At 48.8% G+C, this 23,144-nt stretch overlaps 1 protein-coding gene across 6 annotated transcripts in view; it reads left to right on the top strand.

Annotated features, from left to right (window-relative positions):
* The window catches only part of LOC143326825 (IQ motif and SEC7 domain-containing protein 1-like), a 131,265-nt gene extending 108,377 nt beyond the window's left edge, over nucleotides 1–22,888 (top strand). For all 6 annotated transcript variants that reach the window (XM_076740774.1, XM_076740776.1, XM_076740775.1 and 3 more), the window contains 16 exons: nucleotides 190–358; nucleotides 442–609; nucleotides 2,602–2,775; nucleotides 2,889–2,984; nucleotides 3,647–4,287; nucleotides 4,610–5,551; nucleotides 6,274–6,432; nucleotides 6,515–6,637; nucleotides 6,713–6,879; nucleotides 7,547–7,686; nucleotides 8,996–9,121; nucleotides 10,578–10,677; nucleotides 13,945–14,106; nucleotides 14,516–14,737; nucleotides 15,421–15,470; nucleotides 16,423–22,888. In XM_076740774.1, coding sequence (XP_076596889.1) covers nucleotides 190–358; nucleotides 442–609; nucleotides 2,602–2,775; nucleotides 2,889–2,984; nucleotides 3,647–4,287; nucleotides 4,610–5,551; nucleotides 6,274–6,432; nucleotides 6,515–6,637; nucleotides 6,713–6,879; nucleotides 7,547–7,686; nucleotides 8,996–9,121; nucleotides 10,578–10,677; nucleotides 13,945–14,106; nucleotides 14,516–14,737; nucleotides 15,421–15,470; nucleotides 16,423–17,661 — 4,678 coding nt within the window. In that variant the 3' untranslated portion in view covers nucleotides 17,662–22,888. The remainder of the gene's footprint in view (nucleotides 1–189; nucleotides 359–441; nucleotides 610–2,601; nucleotides 2,776–2,888; nucleotides 2,985–3,646; nucleotides 4,288–4,609; nucleotides 5,552–6,273; nucleotides 6,433–6,514; nucleotides 6,638–6,712; nucleotides 6,880–7,546; nucleotides 7,687–8,995; nucleotides 9,122–10,577; nucleotides 10,678–13,944; nucleotides 14,107–14,515; nucleotides 14,738–15,420; nucleotides 15,471–16,422) is intronic.
* The last annotated feature ends 256 nt before the right edge of the window (nucleotides 22,889–23,144 follow it).

Here is a 23,144-nt window from a genome sequence, read left to right as displayed (position 1 = left end):
TGATCCAGTTTCCTCTGGTTTATTCGAGTCTTGTGTCCTCTGCTTTACTGGTTTACTGGTTTACTTCGGTTTGGTTTAGTCGTTCAACTCTTAATTTTGTTTTTCTCTTCCTTTTCTTGAGCTGTCTTCTCAGTTCTTTTCAGTTAAAGACATAAACGTGTGATCTGACCTGGTGCGTCTCTCTCACAGCGTGGAGGGCGACCCTCAGTGTCCGGAGGCGCTCACCTTCTCTGACTCGTCCTTCGGCCATCCGCCTCCCTTCCACCGCTACAGCAACAGCCCCCTCTCCAGCCCCTGTGATCCCTACGGCTCCGCCTCCACCAGCGGCCCCCTGGGAGCCTCCCACACGCACACACAGGTACACACACCTGGTCTGCAGCCTTTAAAACCGTCAGTGTGGAGCACCTGAAGCATCATGTGTACTGTCTCCTCCTCTTTCAGGGTAGCTCGCCCATCTCTCCGCCCAGCCCGGCGAGCCTCGCCTGGGCTCAGCGAAGCCGACACCAGCCGGCCAGCCTGGCGCTCCGCAAGCAAGAGGAGGAGGAGAGCAAACGCTGCAAGGCTCTATCTGACAGCTATGAGCTCTCTACAGACCTCCAGGACAAGAAGGTGCTTTAGACTCAGACTGCTTCTTTATTGATCCCACTTTGGGAAATTATTTTGTTGCAGTAGCAATTAAACATGCAGACGACCACAGAATGAACACAAGAATTTTTTTAAAAAGTAACAAAAAAGTGACAAAAAATATAGAATAACAGCAGTGAATTTAACTAAATATATAGTTAGAATAATAAAATAAAAATACAACTAAGGATATAAACAAGTATTTACATTAAAAAATGGTGCAGTTTCAGATGATAAATAAACCTTGAACAGATGAATGAATGTGACTGTAGACTGTCTGCAGTGCTGCAGGTGATAAGTAAACACTGGCTTTGTGAGGTCGTGGATGAACTCCTTCTGTTGTTCAGTGTGACGCTCGAGGCACGAATGACTTCCTGAAGCTTGTGACAGCGGAGCTGGAGCAGTCTGTTGGAGGAGGACTCGCTGTCTGTCCACGAGGTGGTGAAGAGGACGCTCAGGGTTCTCCATGATGGACATCAGTCTGTCCAGTGTCCTCCTCTCCACCACCTCCTCCTCCCTGATCTGTTCAGTCTGTTGGTGTCGCCGGCTCCGGTGCTGCTCCCCCAGCAGCGAAGACGAGTGAGCTGACACCAGCAGACTGGTAGAAGATCTCCAACATCTCGCTCACACGTTGATCTGCTCGTCCCCTTCTTGTAGACAGCGTTGATGTGAGTTTTCCAGCTCAGCCTGTTGTCCAGGTGCGCTCCGAGGTGGCACAGCGAAAAACATCACGACCCTCCCCAAACCTGGACGCTTCTCACACAATCGTATCCGTTACACTCCGAGTGGAATGCAGCCTTTTCAAACAAAGCAGCACACACCAGCAGCGCACAGTGCACGTCAAAACACCCACACCGACTGTTGACACACATCACCGCGGGCTGATTCTCAGCGACGTGTCGGGATACGGCCGTCCTGTTGACGGCATCTCTGCGCTCCAGCACAGTTTCATCACGTTTGATTCGCTCATCAGTGAATCCCAGTTGCTGTGGTTCTACTCTCCCTCTGTCTCTGCGTCGTCTCCTGACTGTGGACACCAAACTACGTGCCTCATAAAAAGTGACGCAGCTCGTTTCTGTTTGCAAACACTTATATAATCGGCCTCTCCGGTCTCCAGTGGGCTCACGTGATTGTCATTGAATTTTTGATCATCCAGAACTTCTTCAGTGTGACATGAAGTCAGTGAAAGACTCCGTCACCTGAGTTTATCACAGCTGAAAACAAACCAGACTGTGTGAGCAACCATTTAGCCAAAGTTGTGTTCATGTGGGGAACGAGCTGCATGTCCTGTGGGCAACGAGCAATGCAACACTGATACCTGCCTGCAGGTGTGTTGACCATTCAATTACTGTGCAGCTGCAACAGTTGAAATGGATCCGCAGACATTACAGATTTAGTTAAAATATCTGACTGCAACAAAATCAAAAGTGATGAAAAACCCATTTTTGGGGTCTTCTGTACCACTGTGCCTGTTTTCTGCTCCACAATCAGAAGTCTCTCTGTCCTCTCACCCCGGACACAAACTCTTTGAGCCACTCCCCTCTGGCAGGAGGCTGCGGTCCATCAGGACCAAAACCTCACGCCACAAGAACAGTTTTTTCCCGTCTGCTGTCAGCCTTACCAACAAGGCCCGGAACCCCCCCGACACTCTTCACATTCCACCTCGGACTCATTCTGTCACATTGACTGATATAAATATAACTCTATGCGTTACATTAACGCTCAACTTGGACTTCTTTCTGAAAAACAGAACTGTGTTTCCGGTAATTAGCAACAACAAAAACAGACTTGTGTACATATATTTAAATTGTTATATTCTTATGCTCTTACTTTGATAGATGTGTCATGCACCAATTTCACCAGAAAAAATTCCTAGTATGTGTAAAAGCGTACATGGCAATAAAGCTTTTTCTGATTTCTGATTCTGATTCTCTGTTCCCCGATTGGCTGCCCGTGTGTGATGGTGCTGCCTGATAGGTGGAGATGCTGGAGAGGAAGTACGGCGGCCAGTTTGTGTCCCGACGGGCGGCGAGGACGATCCAGACGGCGTTCAGGCAGTACCGCATGAACAAGAACTTCGAGAGGCTTCGCAGCTCCGCCTCCGAGAGCAGGATGACCCGCCGCATCATCCTGTCCAACATGAGGATGCAGGTACACACACACACACACACACACACACACACACACAGAGTGTATATACAACACATATAAACACGCAACAAAAAGTACAAATGTGCACATTCTTCTGTTCTTCTTTGGTCCAGTACTCGTTCGATGAGCGCCAGCCGCAGGGTCAGGGGTCAGCAGGTCAGCAGGGGTCAGACGACACAGGAGACATGGACGACTCCTTCTCTAAGCAGGTGAACAAGTTTGTCTCCTTCTCAGGATTCAACCCCGACATCAGTGAAGCACCAGTGAAAGACCAGCATTAGTGGTGTTTCACTGTCAGTTCTCAGGTAAAAGTTGGTGTTCAGGTGCTGCTGTCAGTCAAACTCAACACTTCCTGCAGAGTTGAGCCTCCTAACAGGCTCCTCACAAAGCTACAGACTGGACCTTCTCCTGTCTTGTCCAACTTTGTTTCTCTTTAAAAGCCCACAATGAAAGGAGAGGAATTAAACCATTTGAGCCTCTGAAATCCTTTAATGTGAAACATCTGTGCAGGAAGTGTTGAGTTCCAGTGATGGACAGCAAATAAAAGTGACTGGAATTGACTTGATTCATGAGAACAACGTTCCATTAAAAAGAGAAACTCGGAGCAGCAGAGTGGTGATGTGACATGACTCTGCTGCACTGACGTGAAAATGGACGTTATCCTGCATTAAACCAAGATAAGATGGAGGAAGTGTTGAGTGTGGATTCATTAAAAACAGATTAAGAAAAGAGCAGATCAGAAAACTCCTCCTAAATTAAAAATGATTACGTGAAAAAAGAGGGGAAATTAAAAACGAGGCCTGTTTCAAATAAAGGCCTGGTGCCGTCTGCAGTCCAACGTGTCCACGTCTTTGTCTCTGATGGACCGCAGGTTAAGTCTTTGGCCGACTCCATGGACGACTCCCTCACCTGCCAGTCTGGTCGTGAAGACTCACAGGAAGCGGGAGGAGAGGGAGAGGAGGATGACGAGGAGGATGAGGAGGGAGATGAAGAAGAGGAAGAGGAGGAGGAGGAAGGGGAGGAGGATGAGGAGGAGGACGAGGAGGAAGATTACAGGGAGTGTGCATGGCGCAATACCAACCCATCCTCCCGGCGCTTGGTGGGCCGCGTGGGAGGAGTTGGGGGGAGAGAAGGCGTGGGAGGAGGTGCCGCCATGCACGAGGACAGCACTGCCACCTCCTTCAGCGATGTCACCCTCTACATGGACGAAGGCTGCCTCCCCTCCTCGCCGCTCTCCCGCCCGCCGTCCTCTCCGCTCTCCCGCCCCGCCTCCAGCTCTGACACGGAGTACTGGGGAGGAGGGGGAGGCGTCGGTCCAGGGGGGAGGGAAGACAGCAGAGAGACAGAGGGAGGCAGCATCGCCAGCCGGAGGAGCAGCACCCCCTGCACGGAGTGTCGAGGGGAGTACAGAGGGAGGGCAGGAGGAGGAGGAGGAGGCGGAGGAGGAGGAGGACACCTCCCTGTCCTAACTATTGAACCACCCAGTGACAGCTCAGTGGACATGAGTGACAGGTCAGCACAGCCAATCACAGAGCTTCTAGCATGAGCATGCTAACCAGCCAGCCACAGTCACTCTCACAGCTAGCTAGCCTGCTAACTGTCAGCTAAGAGGGATATTTTTTAAAAGTTCACTCATTTAATTCATTCAAGACACAAATCAGTGCCATCGACTGGTTTTGTTGTTGTCTTTTTTTGTGGAGCAGTTAGTCCTCCTAGTTCCTGTGAGATTTTAAGTGTTTAAATAGTTTAATTTTGAAGATGTAGGAATCATCGAGATGTTTATTTTCACCTCGTCTGGATTCTTTAACGTCAGCGCTGTTGTTCTAATCTTCAGGTCGGAGCGAGGCTCCATCGGACGCCTTGTGTACGAACAGGAGCCGTCAGGAGTCGAGCGAGGAGGAGAGAGGAGGGGTGGAGGAGGTGAAGGAGAGAGTGGAGAGGATGAGCGAGGAGGAGGCGGAGCAGGAGGAGGAGGCGGAGGAGGAAGCAGCGAAGCCGACTCTCCGCAGGGAACCATCAAACACAAACCAAACGGCCGCTCGGTCGCCACGGCGCAGGGACAGACCCGCAGCCCCGCCAGCGTCCCCTTACCGATGCCTTCAGCCCGGACCCTGCCCTCACACCCGCTCCCTCAACCGCTCCAACACACCCACTCGCACCCCCACCCCCACCCCCACCCCCACCCTCACCCGTCGCCCATCCCCCACCTGCCCACCATCCTCCACCACCACCCTCAGTACAGCCAGCCGCACATCATGCACATGCACCACATGCACGGCGGCAGCCCCTACATCCAGCACTTCGCCCAGCACCACTACCACCACCTGCACCACCAACACCACCTCCCCCATGTTTACCCAGAACCCCCCTCTTCCCCGCTGCCCTCCCCCATCCCACCACTCACGCCTCTCTCACCCCTGCCGCCGCTCACGCCCTCACCGCTGTCCTCCGCCTCGTCCTCTGTGCTCCAAAACATGGAGGCCCAGCAGCAGCACCACGCCCACCACCCCCACCTGCACCACCACCATCTGCTCTGCTCGGACGGAGACAACGAGAGCGTCAACTCCACCACCACCAACTCCAACGATGACACAACGGTCAACAACTGCAGCTCCGGCTCCTCGTCGCGAGACAGCCTGCGGGAGCCAATCGGAGGAGCCACGCTGGGGAAACAGACCTATCAGAGAGAGAGCCGCCACAGCTGGGACTCACCCGCCTTTAACAACGATGTGGTGCAGCGGCGGCAGTACCGCATCGGACTCAACCTGTTCAACAAGTACGTGTTTATAAACCTGAGCAATAATCAATAATCGTTGACCAATAGGAACGCAGAGCGCTCCTCAGCTTCAGTGACCACCAACAGCTTCGCTTTCATTCACAAAACCCAGTTTGCACACAGACACTTATAACCACAGCATAACCAATCACCTCTAAATGCTACGCGTGTTCTGATTGGTCGAAGTCTGTCACAACAAGAATCTGACTCAATCAGTTAATCTGACACAGTGACCGTCTCGAAAGATGAAAATATCATGAAGTCAGATGTCAGCGTTAGCGTCTGCAGCTGAAATGAATCCAGTTAATAAAATTACAGGAAAACACATTTAAAGTGCTTTCCTTCAACGTGTACGGCGGCCTGTCGAGTCATTTCCAGGCGCCCGCTCGTTTCGGAACAGTGTGGAAATCAGCTGACAGACGCTTCAATCTCGGCTGATAATTACATTTCAGATTCGTTCCTCTCCTTCATCCACATCTGGCCAAGATGTTTGTCACATTGATTTGTTTTGAAATGTTAGACCAGCTTCTCTCCTGTGAATCAATCAGTCAACACGTTAAGTAAAGTTAAGTTAAGTTAAGTTAAGTTAAGTTAAGTTAAGTTAAGTTGAGATGGCAGCATGCCCAAAGCTCAAAGGTTTGAAATGATAAAATCCAACAGGTGAGGAAACAGAAGACAAACTGAAGAACTGATTGAACTTGAAACGTGTCGTTCGTCCACAGGAAGCCGGAGAAGGGGATCCAGTACCTGATCGAGAGGGGCTTCGTCTCGGACACGCCGGTGGGCATCGCCAGGTTCATTCTGGAGAGGAAGGGTCTGAGCAGGCAGATGATCGGGGAGTTCCTGGGCAGCCGGCAGCAGTTCAACAAGGACGTCCTGGAGTGAGTACAAGACGCCGCCGTCGGCTCCGTCGGCGTTCAGTCCTGAGTGTCCAATGCTGAGGTAACATCTGTCTGTCTGCAGCTGCGTCCTGGATGAGATGGATTTCTCAGGGATGGACCTCGACGACGCTCTGAGGAAGTTCCAGGCTCAGATCAAAGTTCAGGGTGAAGCGCAGCGGGTGGAGCGGCTGGTGGAGGCCTTCAGGTACTGAACAGCTGGCAGGTTTGACCTGATGTGGAGCTCCTGATGGTCTGTGTCACACCTTCTCTCTCTCTCCAGTCAGCGGTACTGTGTTTGTAACCCGGTGCTGATCCGGCAGTTCCAGAATCCAGACACCATCTTCATCCTGGCCTTCGCCATCATCCTCCTCAACACGGACATGTACAGCCCCAACGTCAAGCCGGAGAGGAAGATGAAGCTGGAGGACTTCATCAAGAACCTGCGGGGTCAGTCAGTCAGTCTCACACTGCAGGTCTGGACACGTAGAACCAGAAGTTAAAGAGCAGAAACGCCGCAGCTGTTCGTCGTCACCATCAGTCCGATTCACTGGAAGCTGATTTCCAGCTTCAGAAACATTCAATTAACGTTCAGCTTATTTCACTTATCAGAGGAGCTTTTATCTTCACTGGGAGCCGTTCTGGGAGTCATTAGCATTTCAGCGAAGCTGTCAGTGAAAACTTCAGCGCTGAGAAAGAACTTCACAGCATCACACCTCAGTACATTTGATATACTTGTACTTCACTTGAGTGTTTCCATTTTATATTACTTTATACTTCAGGACAGTTCAGAGGCAGATATTGTCCTTCTGTAATAACTTGAGTATTTTTACTTTTTGTGCTTTAAGTATCTTTTCATGCTAGTATTTTTTGTAATTTTGCTTCAGTTTTGAATGCAGGACTTTTACCTGGAACAGAGTATTTCTACACTGTGTGTGTATCGCTGCGTTTTTCTTCTGAATCATTCTTTCTTCTTTTTGAAAGGGAAAATCAAATCAAACCTAAAATGCTGCTGACAGGAAGGACGTGTTTGAGTGTAACACCAGCTGATGGCATCAGTCAGCTTCCGTTTGTCCCTCATTGTATTTCACGTGTCAAACCTGGTGTCTTCTCTCAGGTGTCGATAATGGTCAGGACATCCCTCGGGACCTGCTGGTGGCGATCTATGGGAGGATCCAGAAATGGGAGCTGAGGACCAACGATGACCACGTGTCTCAGGTCCAGGCGGTGGAGAGGATGGTGGTCGGCAAGAAGCCTGTAAGATCCTCCGGCGTCTCAAACAAACCTGAACATCTCAACATCTTCGAAATCTTGTAAAATTTCAAAACTCTTTTACACACGAGGAGCCAAACAGGCCTGAACGCACCGTCCAGACCTCCGTCAAGCACAGGCTGCTCGCTCAGAGGTTCTTAATGCTGGTGTCTGACGTAACGTCGGAGACTTTGAACGCAACACGCAGACAGCAGAAGGGGAGGACAAGGCCGACTGAAATAGTCGACCAATGGCAGGCTTAAGCCAGCAGCCTCCTTCCTGTGAGTCAGACTGCAGAGTTATCCTGACTGCATTATCACGAGAGAGAAGACTGAAGGACAAGCAAGAGGCCAGACTCACTGTCGACCCCCGGACTCTAACTTACTAACTAAGGTCTAAATTAAACTTTTCAAAGGCACATGGAAAACTTCCTGTGTGTCCATACAGGGACAGGTAGCATATAACTAACAATTAATCAGCATATTTTTGTTTTATAAACATAAAAAAAGGACAAGTAGCACATACGAAGGTGTGTGCACGTCTGTACACACTGTGACGGTTTGCCATCCAGCCTCGGCGAATCGGTGCCGCACAGTGCACCCGGGGGGTGGTTACGAGGGCGTGGGCAGGCTGGCTGTCACAACACGCACACCTCCACACATGCACACCTGCACACGCACACACCCAACGTGCTTCTACATACATGGTTAGACATGTTGCTGGGGTAAACAGTATCACAGGAGTCCTCGTGGGGTCATTATCCATCTTTATGTAATCCCTAAACCTGTGGCGGGGGTCGACCCCTCCCCCGTCATCACGTGTCATCACTGCACAGACCCATTCTTTCACCTGTGGAATTTCTGATGCCTTCCAGTGTCTTCAAGCGACTGGACAAGCTGTTGTTGTACCCACCAAAAAATACAGAGGAGTTACATTTGGTGATCCTTGGTAACTGAGACTCACCCCCAGTGTCACACATCTCTTTAACTTTTTAACTTTAATCACATTCACTATCTGTGAGAGACTCGTTTATATGGTTAAGATTAAAAACACAATATTAATAAGGATGTCCTCCTATATTTATATACACACACATATACACACATATACACACACATATATAAAATAGTCGAAGTGATGACTAATGCAGTAAACTTTCTTTTTATTTATCACAGAAAATTCTTCATGTGTGAAACCAAAACTAACCTTTGTTTTTGACTTTAAAGAATAACACTTAACAGAATAACACTGTGCATGTGTGTGTGTGTGTGCGTGCGTGTGCGTGTGCGTGTGTGCGTGTGCGTGTGTGTTGCAGGTGCTGTCCCTGCCCCATCGCAGGTTGGTGTGCTGCTGTCAGCTGTTCGAGGTTCCAGATCCGAACAGAGCTCAGAGGAGCGGCGTCCACCAGAGAGAAGTCTTCCTGTTCAACGACCTGCTGATGGTAACCAACGCACGCTTTGTGTGTCAGTGTGTGTGTGTGTGTGTTTTCACTGCCGTCAGTCTTTTAGCGTGTTTCACACACTCACACTGTCCCTTTGTGTGTTTGTGTTTCTGCACTCTTTTGGAACAAGTTTAGGTTCTCAGAGGATTTTCTCTCGTGGGAGATAAAGTGATTGTGCGTCACCAGAGAGCCGCTTTATCCCATAATGCTCTGGACCTGTTTAATGCTGCGCTCCAGAAATGTCTAAAAGTCTGACGTCGTATTAGAGAAAATGCAAATACACAGAGACTTAAGTAGGAAACCCAGGCAGGATTTGTCAACAGGGTTTACCCGTCACCTCCCGTGAAGGTTCACTGATTCTCTGCAGGACTCAAAATCTGAGAAACAAAAGAAAGTATGTGTTCAACCAGCCGGTTAATGCTGAATCCTGATGGAACGCCTGCAGAACCTGAAGAGGTCTGAACATACGTTAATGACTCCGTTCTCTCAGAGCTGCCTTAATCGATGTGTTTTACATGAACGCTGACTCAGACGTCTCCGCGTATCCTGACAGGAACAATCCCAACTCTGCAGCTCTGCTTCCTGTTCCAGCCTCTCGTGGCTCCTCGTTTGGGTTTTAATGGTACATTCAGTGTTTTGCTTCAGCCTCTTTTTGAGCCGCAGCGGGCAGCCGTGTTCAGCAAACAAGCTGTGATCAAACCGCTGTACGCTGACTGCACGCCTCCCTGTCATTACTCAGTCTGAGCACACAGACGTAATACACTAATACATAATACATAAACAAACTGCTGCAATCAGCGCAGCTCGCCGAAGCTCCTGGACTCATTTAAGACCAACAGTAGTCCAGAGTTTTATGTGTTTTCAAAGCTGCGGTGCAAACAGGAGCCCACATGTATTTACGTCCAGCCGTGCCCACCGTCACCTGGTGGAGGGTCTCCATATGCACATTCATATCTCAAAGGGAGCGAGGACAGCCCGGCGTTCACGGGGTCAATGCGATACAAAGGTCACGTGAAGGTCGAGGCAGACGCCGTGAACCAGCTTCCTGCGGATCAGCTCATGAGTCGTGAGGCAGCAGCGCTCGACCGGAGCTGTCTGCTCTGATTCAGTGATTCGAAGGGCGTTACGGTGACTCTGACTGAGATTCAGCCTGAATTCATTATTTCTGGATGATTTTTAATTCATTTACAGTGTGACAGAAACAAGTGGAGGGAAACGTTCAGTCTGTGGAGGAAAGACCATTTTAGAAACATCTCACCTGGAAATGAACAAAGGAAACAAATGAAGATAATCAAACGCTCCCTCCTCCTCCTCCTCCTCCTCCTCCTCTCCTCTTCTCCTCCCTTCTCTGCCATGACTTTTTCCCTCCTCCTCCTCCTCCTCCTCCTCCTCCTCCTCCTCCCTTCTCTGCCATGACTTTTTCCCTCCACCTCCTCCTCCTCCTCCTCCTCCTCAGGTGACAAAGATCTTCCAGAAGAAGAAGACCTCGGTGACGTACAACTTCAGACAATCATTCCCTCTGTTGGACATGCAGGTGCACACCTTCCAGAACACCTGTAAGTGCTGCTCGCTCTCTCCCCGTCCCTCTCTCTCTCTCTCTCTGTCTCCGCCTCTCTCGTCCATCTGCTCCGTCCATCTGTCTCAGCCTCTCTCCATTTTATTTTTTATCTCTCTATTTCTTTCTTGCACTTGCTCGACTCTATTTTTACCCCGCAGTCAGCAGGCCCGCTGAAAAGCACACATGCAGATATACATACGCACACGCACACACACACACACCACACACACACACTCTGACATAGATGCTAGCAGCAACTTACAGTGAGTCTGCAGAGTCTGGCGAGGACCTGACCTGTCCTGTAGGTTCAGGTGTATCCTCGCTTTCTGTGAAACACACCTGTGAGGACGAACCTGCACATGAACCCAGGTGCTGAGTGTTTATCAGCCGTTTAAAGTGACGGTAAACTCACAGCCGACACGACCAAAGCGATGCCGGGGGTGCAGGAGGTGCTCGTACGGAGCCTGTGTTTGCAGGAGGCGCCTTCAGCTCGGCAGCGGTTGGGTTCGTGGGCACCTCGAGGCTGCAGCAGGTTATTTTTGGGTCCAGGGGCTGTGAAGTCCTAACTAGTGCGCCACAGCTTGTTCAAAGCACCGCGCTCGATTTTACTCTTGAAATATGCACCAAAAACTGGAGACTCTGTCCCACTTGGAAATGTTCTCGACAATCTGTTAATAATCACTTGGCAAAACATGACGTTGCTTCTCTCTCCAATTACTGAAATTGCTCTGTGTCTGCCAGCCTTCTCGTCAAACGCGAGGCACCGTCAGTGTGCAGAAGTGTCGTCGCTGCTCCGCTGAAAACACCAACAGCACGTTTCAAAGAAGCACAGTGGAAGCATGTCACAGGATTTCCTAAATATATGACTGTCAATCTGAAAACGAGGCTGCTGCTTAGCTGGGTTCCTCAAACATGACTCATTCAACCGACACATTTTTCAATAATGATGTTAACACAATCGTATACAGAGTCGTGTGTGTGTCTGAGCGTGTGGGTGTGTGTGCTTTCCAAGCCTCTATTTCAGCAGAGAAGAATTGGCTCTCGGTCGTGTGCAGCAGATTGGAGTTGGTGGCGTTTCAAATCTGCCTCAGCACCTGTTAACAGGCTGCCTCGCGGAAGAGTTCAGCTCCAAAACCACATCTCCACCATTTTCAGAAAGGCTGGATAAACAAACAGCCCACAGGATGATGGCCGACCTGACGCTCAGGTCCCGTTTTAACCCCGTGAAGAGCAGCTCAGCATCTTCCAGGGGTGCAGACGTCCAAACGCAGCCATCAGTGATGCTGAAGCTGCCAGCGTTCTCCATCAGAGCTGCTCTCAGATGGTCGATGGCCTCCATAGATTCACATGGGTCTGGTCGTCTGTCCTGGTTGGAGAAACAGATGACCAATCAGAGCTTCGGAGGTGGAAAAATGGCCTCAGATCAGAGACAAACACAGATGAGATTGATGCAAATGTACAGGTTGATGTAAGTCGACTCAGATCCCAAAGTTTCAATGGATACCAGATCTGTCAGGCTGAATTTTAGGGAAATAACAATCTGTGCATCTGTGCAGTCGGTCCCTATTGGCTTTTTGTGTTACGGTCAGTGGATTGCTGTGAGGCGTCAGTTGACAGTTTGTTTGTTTGTTTGTTTGTTTGCTTGTTGATTGTCCCTGCTGTTGTGATCGTATCTTGAAAAGGTTTCCATCACTCGAGTCACATGAGTCTTAGCTTTCTAACGATGTGTGGCGTCCGCTCGCTCATAAACACGGCAGCTGTTTACTCAGACGTCCAGCGCGGCGTTTCGAGCGGAGCAGGAAGCTGTATGTGAAGGTGTTAAATGAACATAATTAGAATCGTTTCCATGGATGGAATCAGTCGCTTTACGAGCCTCCACTCAGATTCTTGTGTTCAGGTTCAGTTTCAGCTCCGCTCGGTTCAGTTGCATCACATCTCATTACGTTGCATCACATTACGAGGTCAACACTGTTCAGCTGTTAGTGATTATTTGTGGGCTCGTCGGTGTCCGGGCTGACAGCGCGGTCAGCGCGGTCGCTCTTCAGTTTGTTGGTTGTTTTTGTTTAGCTGTTGTTGTTGTTGACAGTTCTGCCTCTCCAGTTGGAGCTAAATGGGACTTGGCAGACTGTGGTGATGACTGTGACCGGGACAGATTGTCCCATATGATTCATCAGCACAATCTTACATGGACTGCTGGTGTGTGTGTGTGTGTGTGTGTGTGTGTGTGTGTGTGTGCGTGTGTTTGTGTGTGTGTGTGTGTGTGTGTGCGTGTGTGTGTGTGTGTGTGTGTGTGTATGTGGGTGGATGGGTGAGTGCTGTGTGTGTGTTGTCTGTGGGTGGGTGGGCACATTTATCTATGTGTGTGTATCATGTGGGAGGGAGGTAAGAAGGTGTGTGTGTGTGTGTGTGTGTGTGTGCGTGCGTGCGTGCGTGCGTGCGTGTGCGTGTGTGCGTGCGTGTGTGTGTGCGTGTGTGTGTGTGTGTGTGTGTGCGTGTGTGTGTGTGTGTGTGCGCACTCACTAATCCGGGGTCAGGGTCCTCCATGAACACACACTTTAAATTCAACATTTGCATCATTTTCCTGTATTTGCTGTGCTCTCTCTGAGCTCAGGAAACAGGAAGTGGCGTTTGGATGACGATGAAGCCGATCAGCTGAGATTTCATCGAGCGTGGCGGTATTGATCGGCCCACTTTGGCTCAGACCAAAATATCTCAGCTGCTATTCACTGGATTTTTCAGAGGGTTGTTACAGGCGTTTCTGGTCCCCAGAGGATGAATTTCACTGAATTTTATGAATTCAATTCAGCACTTTGATTCAGGACTAAATACCTGAGAGCTAATAGATAAGATAAGATAAGATAAGATAAGATAAGATAAGATAAGACTTTAACGCCCTGTAGGGGAAATTAGGGCGTTACAGGCAGCAGCAATACTACCAGGAATATAAAAAGAGACAAAGAAGAGAATTTAAAAAAGAAATAAAATCTACTACATGTATATGTACATTCTACACAACAATACTTTGTGTTTAGTGCTCATTAACAAATGTTAACGTACCTGATAAATGCCAGCTTACACTGTCACTGGGAGGATGTTAGCGTTAGCATTTAGCTCAAAACAAAGCAGTGCTATACTGAGCCGTTAGAATGGCGGGAACTCTTGTTTAGTTTTCCTTCCCGTAAAACTCAAGTTTCCCTTTTATATCTGGAATGCCGGTTTGTAGATGGGGATAACCTGTGTGTGTGTGCGTGTGTGTGTCGCTCAGACTACCCTCACGGTATCAGACTGACGTCGGCGAATCCCGGAGGAGAGAGGAAGGTGCTGATCGTCTTCACGGCTCCGAGCCAGCAGGACCGAGCGCGCTTCACCTCCGACCTCCGAGAGAGCATCGCAGAGGTGCAGGACATGGAGAAGTACAGGGTGGAGTGTAAGTGTTCCTGCAACAGTACTGCTAGTAATGCAGTAGTAGTAGTAGTACCCATAATAGTATCAGCAGCTGATAGCAGTGGTTGGATGTAGTTCCAGTAGTTCTCGAGGTAGAAGCTGCTGTGGTAGCATCACTACAAGCTCCAACGTTACTTCATTAATAACCTTGGCAGTAACTTGAAACTTAAAGTAGTAGTATTTAATTTGTAGTATTCTAGCGTTAGTAGTAGTAGTTGTTGTACATGAAAGATCAGGGCCAGTAGAAGTAGTACTTACAGAAGTATTAGTTGTTACAATGTGCACCAGCAGTTTCTGTAGCAGTAGTAGTAGCAGTCGTAGTAGTTTTCATAGTACTGACAGTAGTTTTAGACGTCTGTCACATGACAGCGTTCACCTTCTCTTCCCTCCAGCTGAGCTCGAGAAGCAGAAAGGTGTGATGCGTCCTGGCGTGCTGACGGGGGGCGGGCCGGGAGGAGGGGGCACGCCGGGGTCCAACACCGGCGGCGGCCCCGTGAAGAGCGAGGTGGTGAACGGCACTCTGGGTAGGCCGAGCCTCGATGACACGTACGCCTCGGTGGATGGACTCAAACGCACGGCGCTCAGCTCCTCCCTCAGAGACCTCTCTGAAACAGGTGAGCGGAGTACACCGATCGTTCATGGCAGCTATTATAGTACAAGTACAAGTACACACCCTGACACGTGAGCGCTGTACTGCATGTTTTCCCCTGTGAAACAACAGTACACACGTTTGTGTGGAGCCTCTGAGACGTGACTGAAACTCTGCAAATGGGATATTTTACTGTTTCTGTCGTAACGCTGCAGATTTCTGTGACTCAGAGCAAACCTACATCTGTGCTCTTATGCAACCGATGAAATAGTGATGAAATCTGAACTGGTAATAAATACAATCAGACGGAAGTCTGATGTGCCGTGATGCTCTGTCGCCTCCTACTGGACGACGACAGTAAATACAACATGAAGTAGAAATGATTTCACTTCATGGATCACTGCAGCTGATTTTTGATGCTGATCACTAACATCCATCAATATTATCATGTTCATGAACCAACATCAGGGTCAGACTCACGTTGTGTTACAGGAAATCACAAATAAAAGTCCTAAATTCAAATGCTGCTTAAATGGAAGCATGTATGTGTATGTATATGTACTTCAGTAAATGTACTCCACGACTGAAAATGTTTGAATAGCTCATGATTTTAGGAAATATGCGTCTCACGTCTGCAGCGTCTCTCGGCTCGAGGGGTTTACGTGTCAGAACAGATTTTAACGCTGCCTCATTCTGATTGGGTGACAGGGAAGCGAGGTCGTAGGAACAGTGTGGGGTCATTGGACAGTACCATCGAAGTAAGTTTGGTGGGGGTGGGGAAAGCATGCGTGATGTGACCTCCCAGCATGCCTCTGCAGCTCATCGCAGACGTATTTCTGCCTGCATGTTTGTGTGGTTCATGAGCGCTGAGTGTGTGGGACGTCCTCGTCTTCGTGTCCTGTGACGCGTCCTCGGTGCTCAGGCTGAAACATGCGACTGTTCAGGGTCTTTATTCCAGCTTTGGATGTCCCAGACAGTCCACTAACAGTTTGACAGTAGACACACAGCAACAGACACCTGACGTGATCAAAGCAGGTATGTTGCAGATGTGTCGAGCGTGTCCACCAGGACGCCGTCTTTTGTCTCTGTCTGCTTCACTGATTCTTCTCATTTCCTGCATGTCTGTCCTGAAATCTGCTTGTTTAACTCGGTGAAGACATGAAGTTTAAGGTGTCAAACAGCCGTTGATTCCAGTTCATATGCAGCTAACGTGCAGTTCATGCGGCTAACGTGCTAACATTGGCTAATTAGCGGAAAATTACAGCTGAGGCTGATGGGAATTGAACCTCTGACCTGATGATGGTGCTAGATGAAAATTTAAGGGGACACCAAACTTGTTGCCGTTCGTCCTTCGAAGATCACGAATGTCTGAAGCACATTTCAAAGCACTCGGTCCAATCACCGCAGAGACACCTGGACCAAAGTAGAACAGCGAAGTCTGAGGTCAGAGCCGACGGTTTAGTGAACGCACCCACAAGAAAGAAAGAGTTTTCGAGCTGTCCCTGATCTTCAGCGCGTCACCATCCTGTGATGAAAACGTGGCTTTGACCAAAAAAAAAAACATGCTGCAACGAGGTGAAATCAGCGGCTGCAAAACCTAAAACCTGTAAAACCTCTGATCTGCTTATTTTAAAATACATCGTTTCTGAATCTCATTCTGTCTCCACCCACTCGTGTCAAACTCTTCCTCCTCCCTCCTCCTCCTCTCAGGGTTCCATTATTAGCAGCCCTCGGCCTCATCAGCAGCGCCCCCTGCCTGCTGGAGGTCTGTCCTACAGCCCCATGATGGTCCCTTCGTCTCCAGCAGCCTACCGGCCACACCGCCCTACTCAGAGCCCCGGTACAGGGGTGGGGGGTGGGCCGGGGCTCTGTCACAACCAGGGGGGGTCCACCACCTCCCCACTCGTGAGCGGGGGAGGGGTTGGGGGCGGAGGAGGGATGGCGGGTGGGGGAGGCCCGACTGGCGGCGGCCTGCTGGGGAATTTCTTCGGCAGCCGCAGAGGCAAAGTTCCTGGTCCCCTGACGATGACGTCGCCGACTCCGCAGGGTCCACCGAGTCCCCTGATGATATCGTCACCCCCCCACTACCCCGCCCCCGCGCCTCCCATCCCCCACCCATCCTCCCCTTCCCCATGCCCCTCCCCATCGCCCAACCTCGGCCAGTCGGACTCGGGAGGGGTTGGAGGGGTAGGAGGTACGGGAGGGGGGCCGTCCAAGCTGCAGGCTTTGCACGCCCAGTACTGCCACGGCAACAGTGGAGGAGGAGGAGCAGCCAGTGTCACTGGGCACCAGCAGCAACAGACGCCGCCCCCGCCCTACCACCACCACCACCGCTACCACGTGCAGAGCGTCCCGCAGCACCACGCCCTCACGCACAGGTTCTCTGCGCCTCGGCGGCAGGGCCCGCCAGGCTCCGCTCCCTCTCATACCCAGCAGCATCAGAGGGTGCAGCAGGGCACCGCCCAGCACGCACGCTACAACATGGGCTTCATCACGCCCCCGCCGCTGTCCCCTCACTCCCCCGTCACCCCCACTACCCCACACGGACTCTACCACTCGCACCCTGCAGCGGCACGGCCGGGTGGAGGCGGCAAGCTCCCGTTGACCATCTCGCACTCGCAGCCCCACCCCCACGCTCACACACACTCTCACAACCACGCCGTGCACACACACTCCCCCCTCAGCCCCTCCCCCTCCGCCTCCCCCTCCACCCACTTCATTTTCGCCACCCCGCCGCCCCAGACACCCTCGGCACGCCTCGTCAGCCAGACGCCCCCGCAGCCCTACGCACCCCAGTACCCGCCCCTCAGCTCTATCCCGCCTCCCCCTCCACACTCCCCCTTACCTCCCCCTTCGGCCGGCCCGCTCTCCCTCCACCCAGGGGCGGGAGGAGGCCAAGGGGGAGGCCCCAAATCGAAACCTGTCAGCCGGATCAGCACGGTCGTGTGAGGAGGCAGAAGCCGAGGGCGGTGGTCCGCCACCCCGCAGCGAGCCAACGGGGGGCGGTCGTGAGAGGGAGCAGGAGGGGGAGGAGGAGAGGAGGAGGAGGAGGAGGAGGAGGAGGACAAGTGCAGGTGTATCGAAATGGCCGCCTAGTGAGGAGGAGAGCGCTGAGGGCAGGGAAGAGGAAATTACTCAGTCTGTGTTATTTTCACATCCACTTCCCCCACAAGTAGAGCGACTCTCACATCCTGGAAGACGCTCGCTGGGAAACCTGCACATGGAGAACATAAACCCCCACCGATGAAAACCTCCCACTGTGTCCTCCCGCCTTGATCAAAGTCTCCTCCTCTTCCCTCCACGGTGCCCTTCAGAGGTGGCCTGGGACTCCAGAGGACACGTGTCCATTGACAGAGGACGTCTTTGTGTCATACCGTGAGTGAGATTCGTGAGTCGCTTTAGCGGACAAATGGTTCCGGGACCAGACGTGAAGGGAACAGTGCCTGTTATGTGCGGTGTTGTCTGATTGGACAGAGAACGCGATGAGTCCTTTGACTGTATTCCAAAAATCACACTCGTCTTGCACCGCTTTGTTTTTCGCACAAAAACTCGTACCATTGTTTTGGTTGTTGACATTTTACAAGCCATGAGGTGTTGCTGAGAAGCAGAAGTGGTTCGCATTAATATGGTGCAGTTTGTGTCTTAGACAGGCGTGCATGACCTGTGCAATAGCTAATGAGTGTCAGTGTGTCTATGGTGAAAATCCTATATGCAGGGGGAGGGATTTGTTGTAATTTAAAGCCCCAATCCAGCATTTATTTGACCATAAAAAGTGCATTAGTGAAGGTTACTGAAGACTTTCCACATGGACAATAAACTTTCAATAAGCCATCATAAATACAGAAACTACAGGTGTCTTTTTACCTTTAGTGTTTTGCAAAAATGACTAAAAGCCTTTAGTGTTTGTGGATTACAGGGTTTCATCAGGAGGCGCGACGTCGTGGGTTTGGATTGGGACTTTAAAATGGGGGTGGTTTACGCTCGATGTTGTCATTTTCCCAGTAATTTATTCTTGTGAAAGGAGTTTTATTTGATCCTCAGCAAGTTTCCCCTTGATATTTAAAGATAGAAGCCAGAGTTTCTCAGAAATGATGATAAATGTCAGCTGTGTTTCATGCTCCGTGTTGTTCGTGACCTCTGTGTTGCCAGAGAGGGAGATTATGCTGAAAGGTGCCAAACAGGGTGCAGTCCGGCCTGTCTGCCTCTGATGAAGCCGGGGAGCAGCAGTACCTGAACACAGTCATCAAAGGGTTAATGTCAGGTCACGTTAAACGAGACCTTCTTATGATGTAACTCTGCACATTTCTCAACAGGTTTAGAACTGGAAATGTTACCTGAACTGGGCGGGAAATCAAAAATAAAAAGGATGTATTCACGTCCGAACAGAAACTCGTGTGAGGGTGTTCAGCTGACGGGTGTCTGCAGCTGTCTGAACAACATGCAGCCGCCGCCTCTGCCCATAGACCTCCATTCAGAGAAAGTTAGAAAACTACAAATAAAAGGAGACCCATCAGGAAAGAGAGGAGCAGATAGCAGGAGTGCACATGGAGTCAGCTGACGCACACGAACAACATTTATGGATGTGGAATAAGGTCAAATCTCCGAAACCAAAATGTAGAGAAAACCAAACGTTTCCCATTGACGTCGGGACTGATTGCTGCTCTTATTAATTTCTTCTCAGTTGTTGCAAGCTCAACAATCAGTTTCTCATTATTTTTCAGTTAAAATAATAAATGACGTTTTTGTGCTGCTTACATTCATTATTTTAAGACTGTTAGCCAAAGATAACGGTTTGATATCTCAGCCTCACACTGTTGGTTTAACGGTCCACTGACGTCACGTTTAGGCCGGTTTTGACTGAAACTGTGTAGAACTTCTAACTGAAGAAGCTTGATTATTAGAGATAATGAGAAATGATAATCACAGAAAGCTTCATGAAGTCGTTATCAGCAGCTGCAGACTGACGTCAAGCAGCGTTCGGCCGATGAAACAAGATGGTTGATTTCCCGTCCAGTCCAGACTTATTTTCTCTCAGTGGGATGTGAGCTCTTCAACACTTCTGATGACCTTAAAAGTGAACAAAGTTTGATCTCACTTTCACTACTTCTATTGCGAAATGGAGACTAAGGTGCCTTCAGACGGAGGGATGATCCAATGTGAAATGATGGTGAATGACCAGCTTGGAATATGAAGACAATTCAGCATCTACACCAGTAATATATTGATTGATTGTATCCATTCACAGTAACAGATGAAGCCATTTACTCCATTTTTAAAGTCTGGCTGAAGGACTGAGGCCTTTGTCTCCCTCGCCATCCATCAAAGACACAAAAGAACCTGAAAACTGGACCTACTCTCATCCTGAAGGACTTGCGAGCATCTCACAGGGCCGGAGTCCGTCACATCACGCAGCGAAATATTCTTGAACAAACTCATTTATACACATTATTTTTGCACTTTGAGTTAAACCTACCATACGAGTGTTAACGTGTGTTTTCTCGTTCTCTCCACTCGATCGAGATCAGAGGATGTCAGGGCAGGAAGCCCATGATGGCTGGTAGAAAGTTCCTCCACCACTGAACTGGTTTACCAGCCACGCGTCCTTTTTGACTTGAAATAAACCTCTCAGTGCTGGTTGCTTTCCCGTCGAAGCGGCTGGTTTAGTCAGCCTCGTAGAAATATTTACCAGCGTTTAACTGGTGGATGATGGGAAATTCTGCTCATGTTCTGAATGCAAACATTACCGACACATTTTCAGTTTCCTTGTGATTACGTGAATGCGCCGACTGTAGATATTAACTGTACAGTGTGTTCTATTTTCAATGGGGCCAACAGCGTTGATCTGTAACTAAGGTTCAGAATTGCTTGAATTAACAAAATGTATGCTCTAAAAACCAAAAGTTCTTCAGGCTATTTGAGCAACTCCGGGTTCCTCAGTAGAAAAACAAAACAATAAAAATCCCTTAAATGTTTTTTGTAAAAGCCTTTTGTGTTGGAGGTTTGTGGAAACACCGTCAAGGATTATAATCGGTTGACGGAGTTCCTCAGGGAACCATCTTGGGTCCCCTGTTGTTTTCAATCTGAAGAACCCCTTTGACTTTTTAGAGTGTGCTACTGATATTATTATCAATATTGTCGTGTGACAAGCTTCTACTAACCTAACGTACTCCTTGGGCTGTTTTGTATTTTTAGCATTTTTAATTTTGTTATGTGCTTTCGAGTGTGAGATGATTTTTTTTTCTTTTCTGATTTGAGCATCTTATGGAAATACTAAGACCTTTTTCATTTCTAATGTTTACAACAAACCAAGAATTTTCTGTGACTAACATACAACTAATATGTTCTAATCTTTTTAATACAAACTGTGATGATTACTTTCATTCATCCCTGCATGCTTGCGCAAACACGCACCTGTGAATCATCAAACAGCCTCTCGCCAACCTTTTAATGGAAACACTTGTGCTACTAAACAACCTTTAAAAACCACACAAACAAACTATACATGCTGAGCTGCTAGGAATCCTGGACCGTTGGGTCCCCGTCGTGTATCTACAGTCACCGACAGAAACACTTTGCCCCTTTGCAGGAGCCGTACAGTGAGTCCAGGTCTAATCCAGAAATCACCTGGCAAAATAACAAAGTTCTCGAGGAGCACTGGATCAAACCTACCTCGTAAGGGATTACAAAACATTTCACGCCGTTCCACTGCGTGCCCAAGTTCAATCAAGCGCATCCTCACTGAAGTTCCCATTTTAAAGCTCCATGCCCGAGCTTCTGCATGCCGTGAACCACAGATCGTATCTACTTTACATTACTGCCAAACCTTTTTCAAATCATGCCTCAGTTTTTTAATTGGTTTCCTTCCTCCAGGCAGACTTTGGTTTCGGTGTCACTTTCTGCAGACAGACGATCCAACGCTGTCAGCATTTGTTCGGGGTCCAAGCGCCGTGTCACGGTGTTTGACTGTGGGAGGATGTCTGAGGCTGAACACGTATTCAGCCACGGTCTCGGCCTCCTGGTGAATCATTCTCACTTCGGTTCTGAGTTGTGTTTTTGTGCTTTGACCCCAGTTTACACACTCTGAGGTCAATCTTACCATTATTTGCAGCAGTGTTTTCAACAAAAATAAGTATTGGCTGTTTTTAGTTTTGACACTCAGTTGCAGAACAGCAGTGGACAACCATGTAAATGCACCAAAAACCCATGTTTGCTTGTTCTATTAATTCTGGGTTTCTCGGTTTGCTGACCACAAAGCTCGTCAGTGCAATACTTGAAGCAACCAACAGTAGATTCTCAAATGAGAGGCAAATTTCCTTTGATGGATGATCTTACCTGCCACTGGATGCGAGTCTCTGCAAGTAGATTTTCATTGAAATAAATTAAAGTCAATGGCTGCCTGGATGGTAGGAAATCAGTGTAAATGTATGGCATGGTTTGCAGAAGTAATGTACTGTAAATGCAGTTTAATATCATGCAAAAACCCAGGTATGGTCCTTAAATGCTCTATTTGAATATGTTTTTTTCTGCCCGGGTCTGCTCTCCACTATCGGTTTGCATGTGGTATTTATTACAGTATCTGCACTGAATGAAACTGTATTATAAACATGAATGTACATAACCATCGTTATATGAAAAATAATGCGAGTACTCACTTTGCTCCGCAGTGGGCAGTTTGTCTCCGGCTGAGTTTACTCCAGGAACAGAAGGTCTGCTTTTTGATGCCAATCGAAACAGATGTGGTCTGACTGCTGCAGGCAAAACAGGGAACATTTTCAAAAGTTAAAGCACCTCAGATCTGGTTCAGATAAAGTTAAAAATGCTGGATTCTTCTGTTCCGGTGTAAAGGCAGTTTGTATTGTGTGTATCTATACAAGGGCGATGGACCGGGGGTCTGAGTTGTACGTAACAACACAATGGACCGCTTTATGGAAAAATATTTCTTGTTTATAATGTAGAGCAAAGAGAGACTGCAATAGTCCTTGTAAAATTGTACGAGTACAGTGTCAAATATGTGTCAACAGAGACGACATTATTTTAAAAATTATGTATGGAAATTTTAGCTGTGTATATAAATATATATTACTTGTACTTTGTTTTTGAAATTGCAGAGATATGGAAAAAGTGGAAATATTTATTGCTCTAAAGATATAAAAAAATCTGTTCATGTTGATGGAAAGACGTGTCCTGTTTTGTTTGAGTGGCACACACACACACGCACACACACACACACACACGCACACACACGCACACACACACACACACGCACACTTCAGGTGTTCTGTTTAGTGCTTCAGAAGCAGCATTGTGAAATTAGAAGTTTACCAAAAATCACAAGTTTCAAGGAAAGTTAGGACATGATTAGCCTAGCTTAGCATAAAGAAGCAGGTGGAAACATATCGGCTGGCTCTGTCCAAAATTCAACTTCTTCAACA

The sequence above is a fragment of the Chaetodon auriga genome, chromosome 10, assembly GCF_051107435.1.
Source record: "Chaetodon auriga isolate fChaAug3 chromosome 10, fChaAug3.hap1, whole genome shotgun sequence".
NCBI classification, from domain to species: Eukaryota; Metazoa; Chordata; class Actinopteri; order Chaetodontiformes; family Chaetodontidae; genus Chaetodon; species Chaetodon auriga.
The sequence above is the reverse complement of the archived record's forward strand: the minus strand, read 5'-3'. Positions and strand labels throughout refer to the sequence as shown.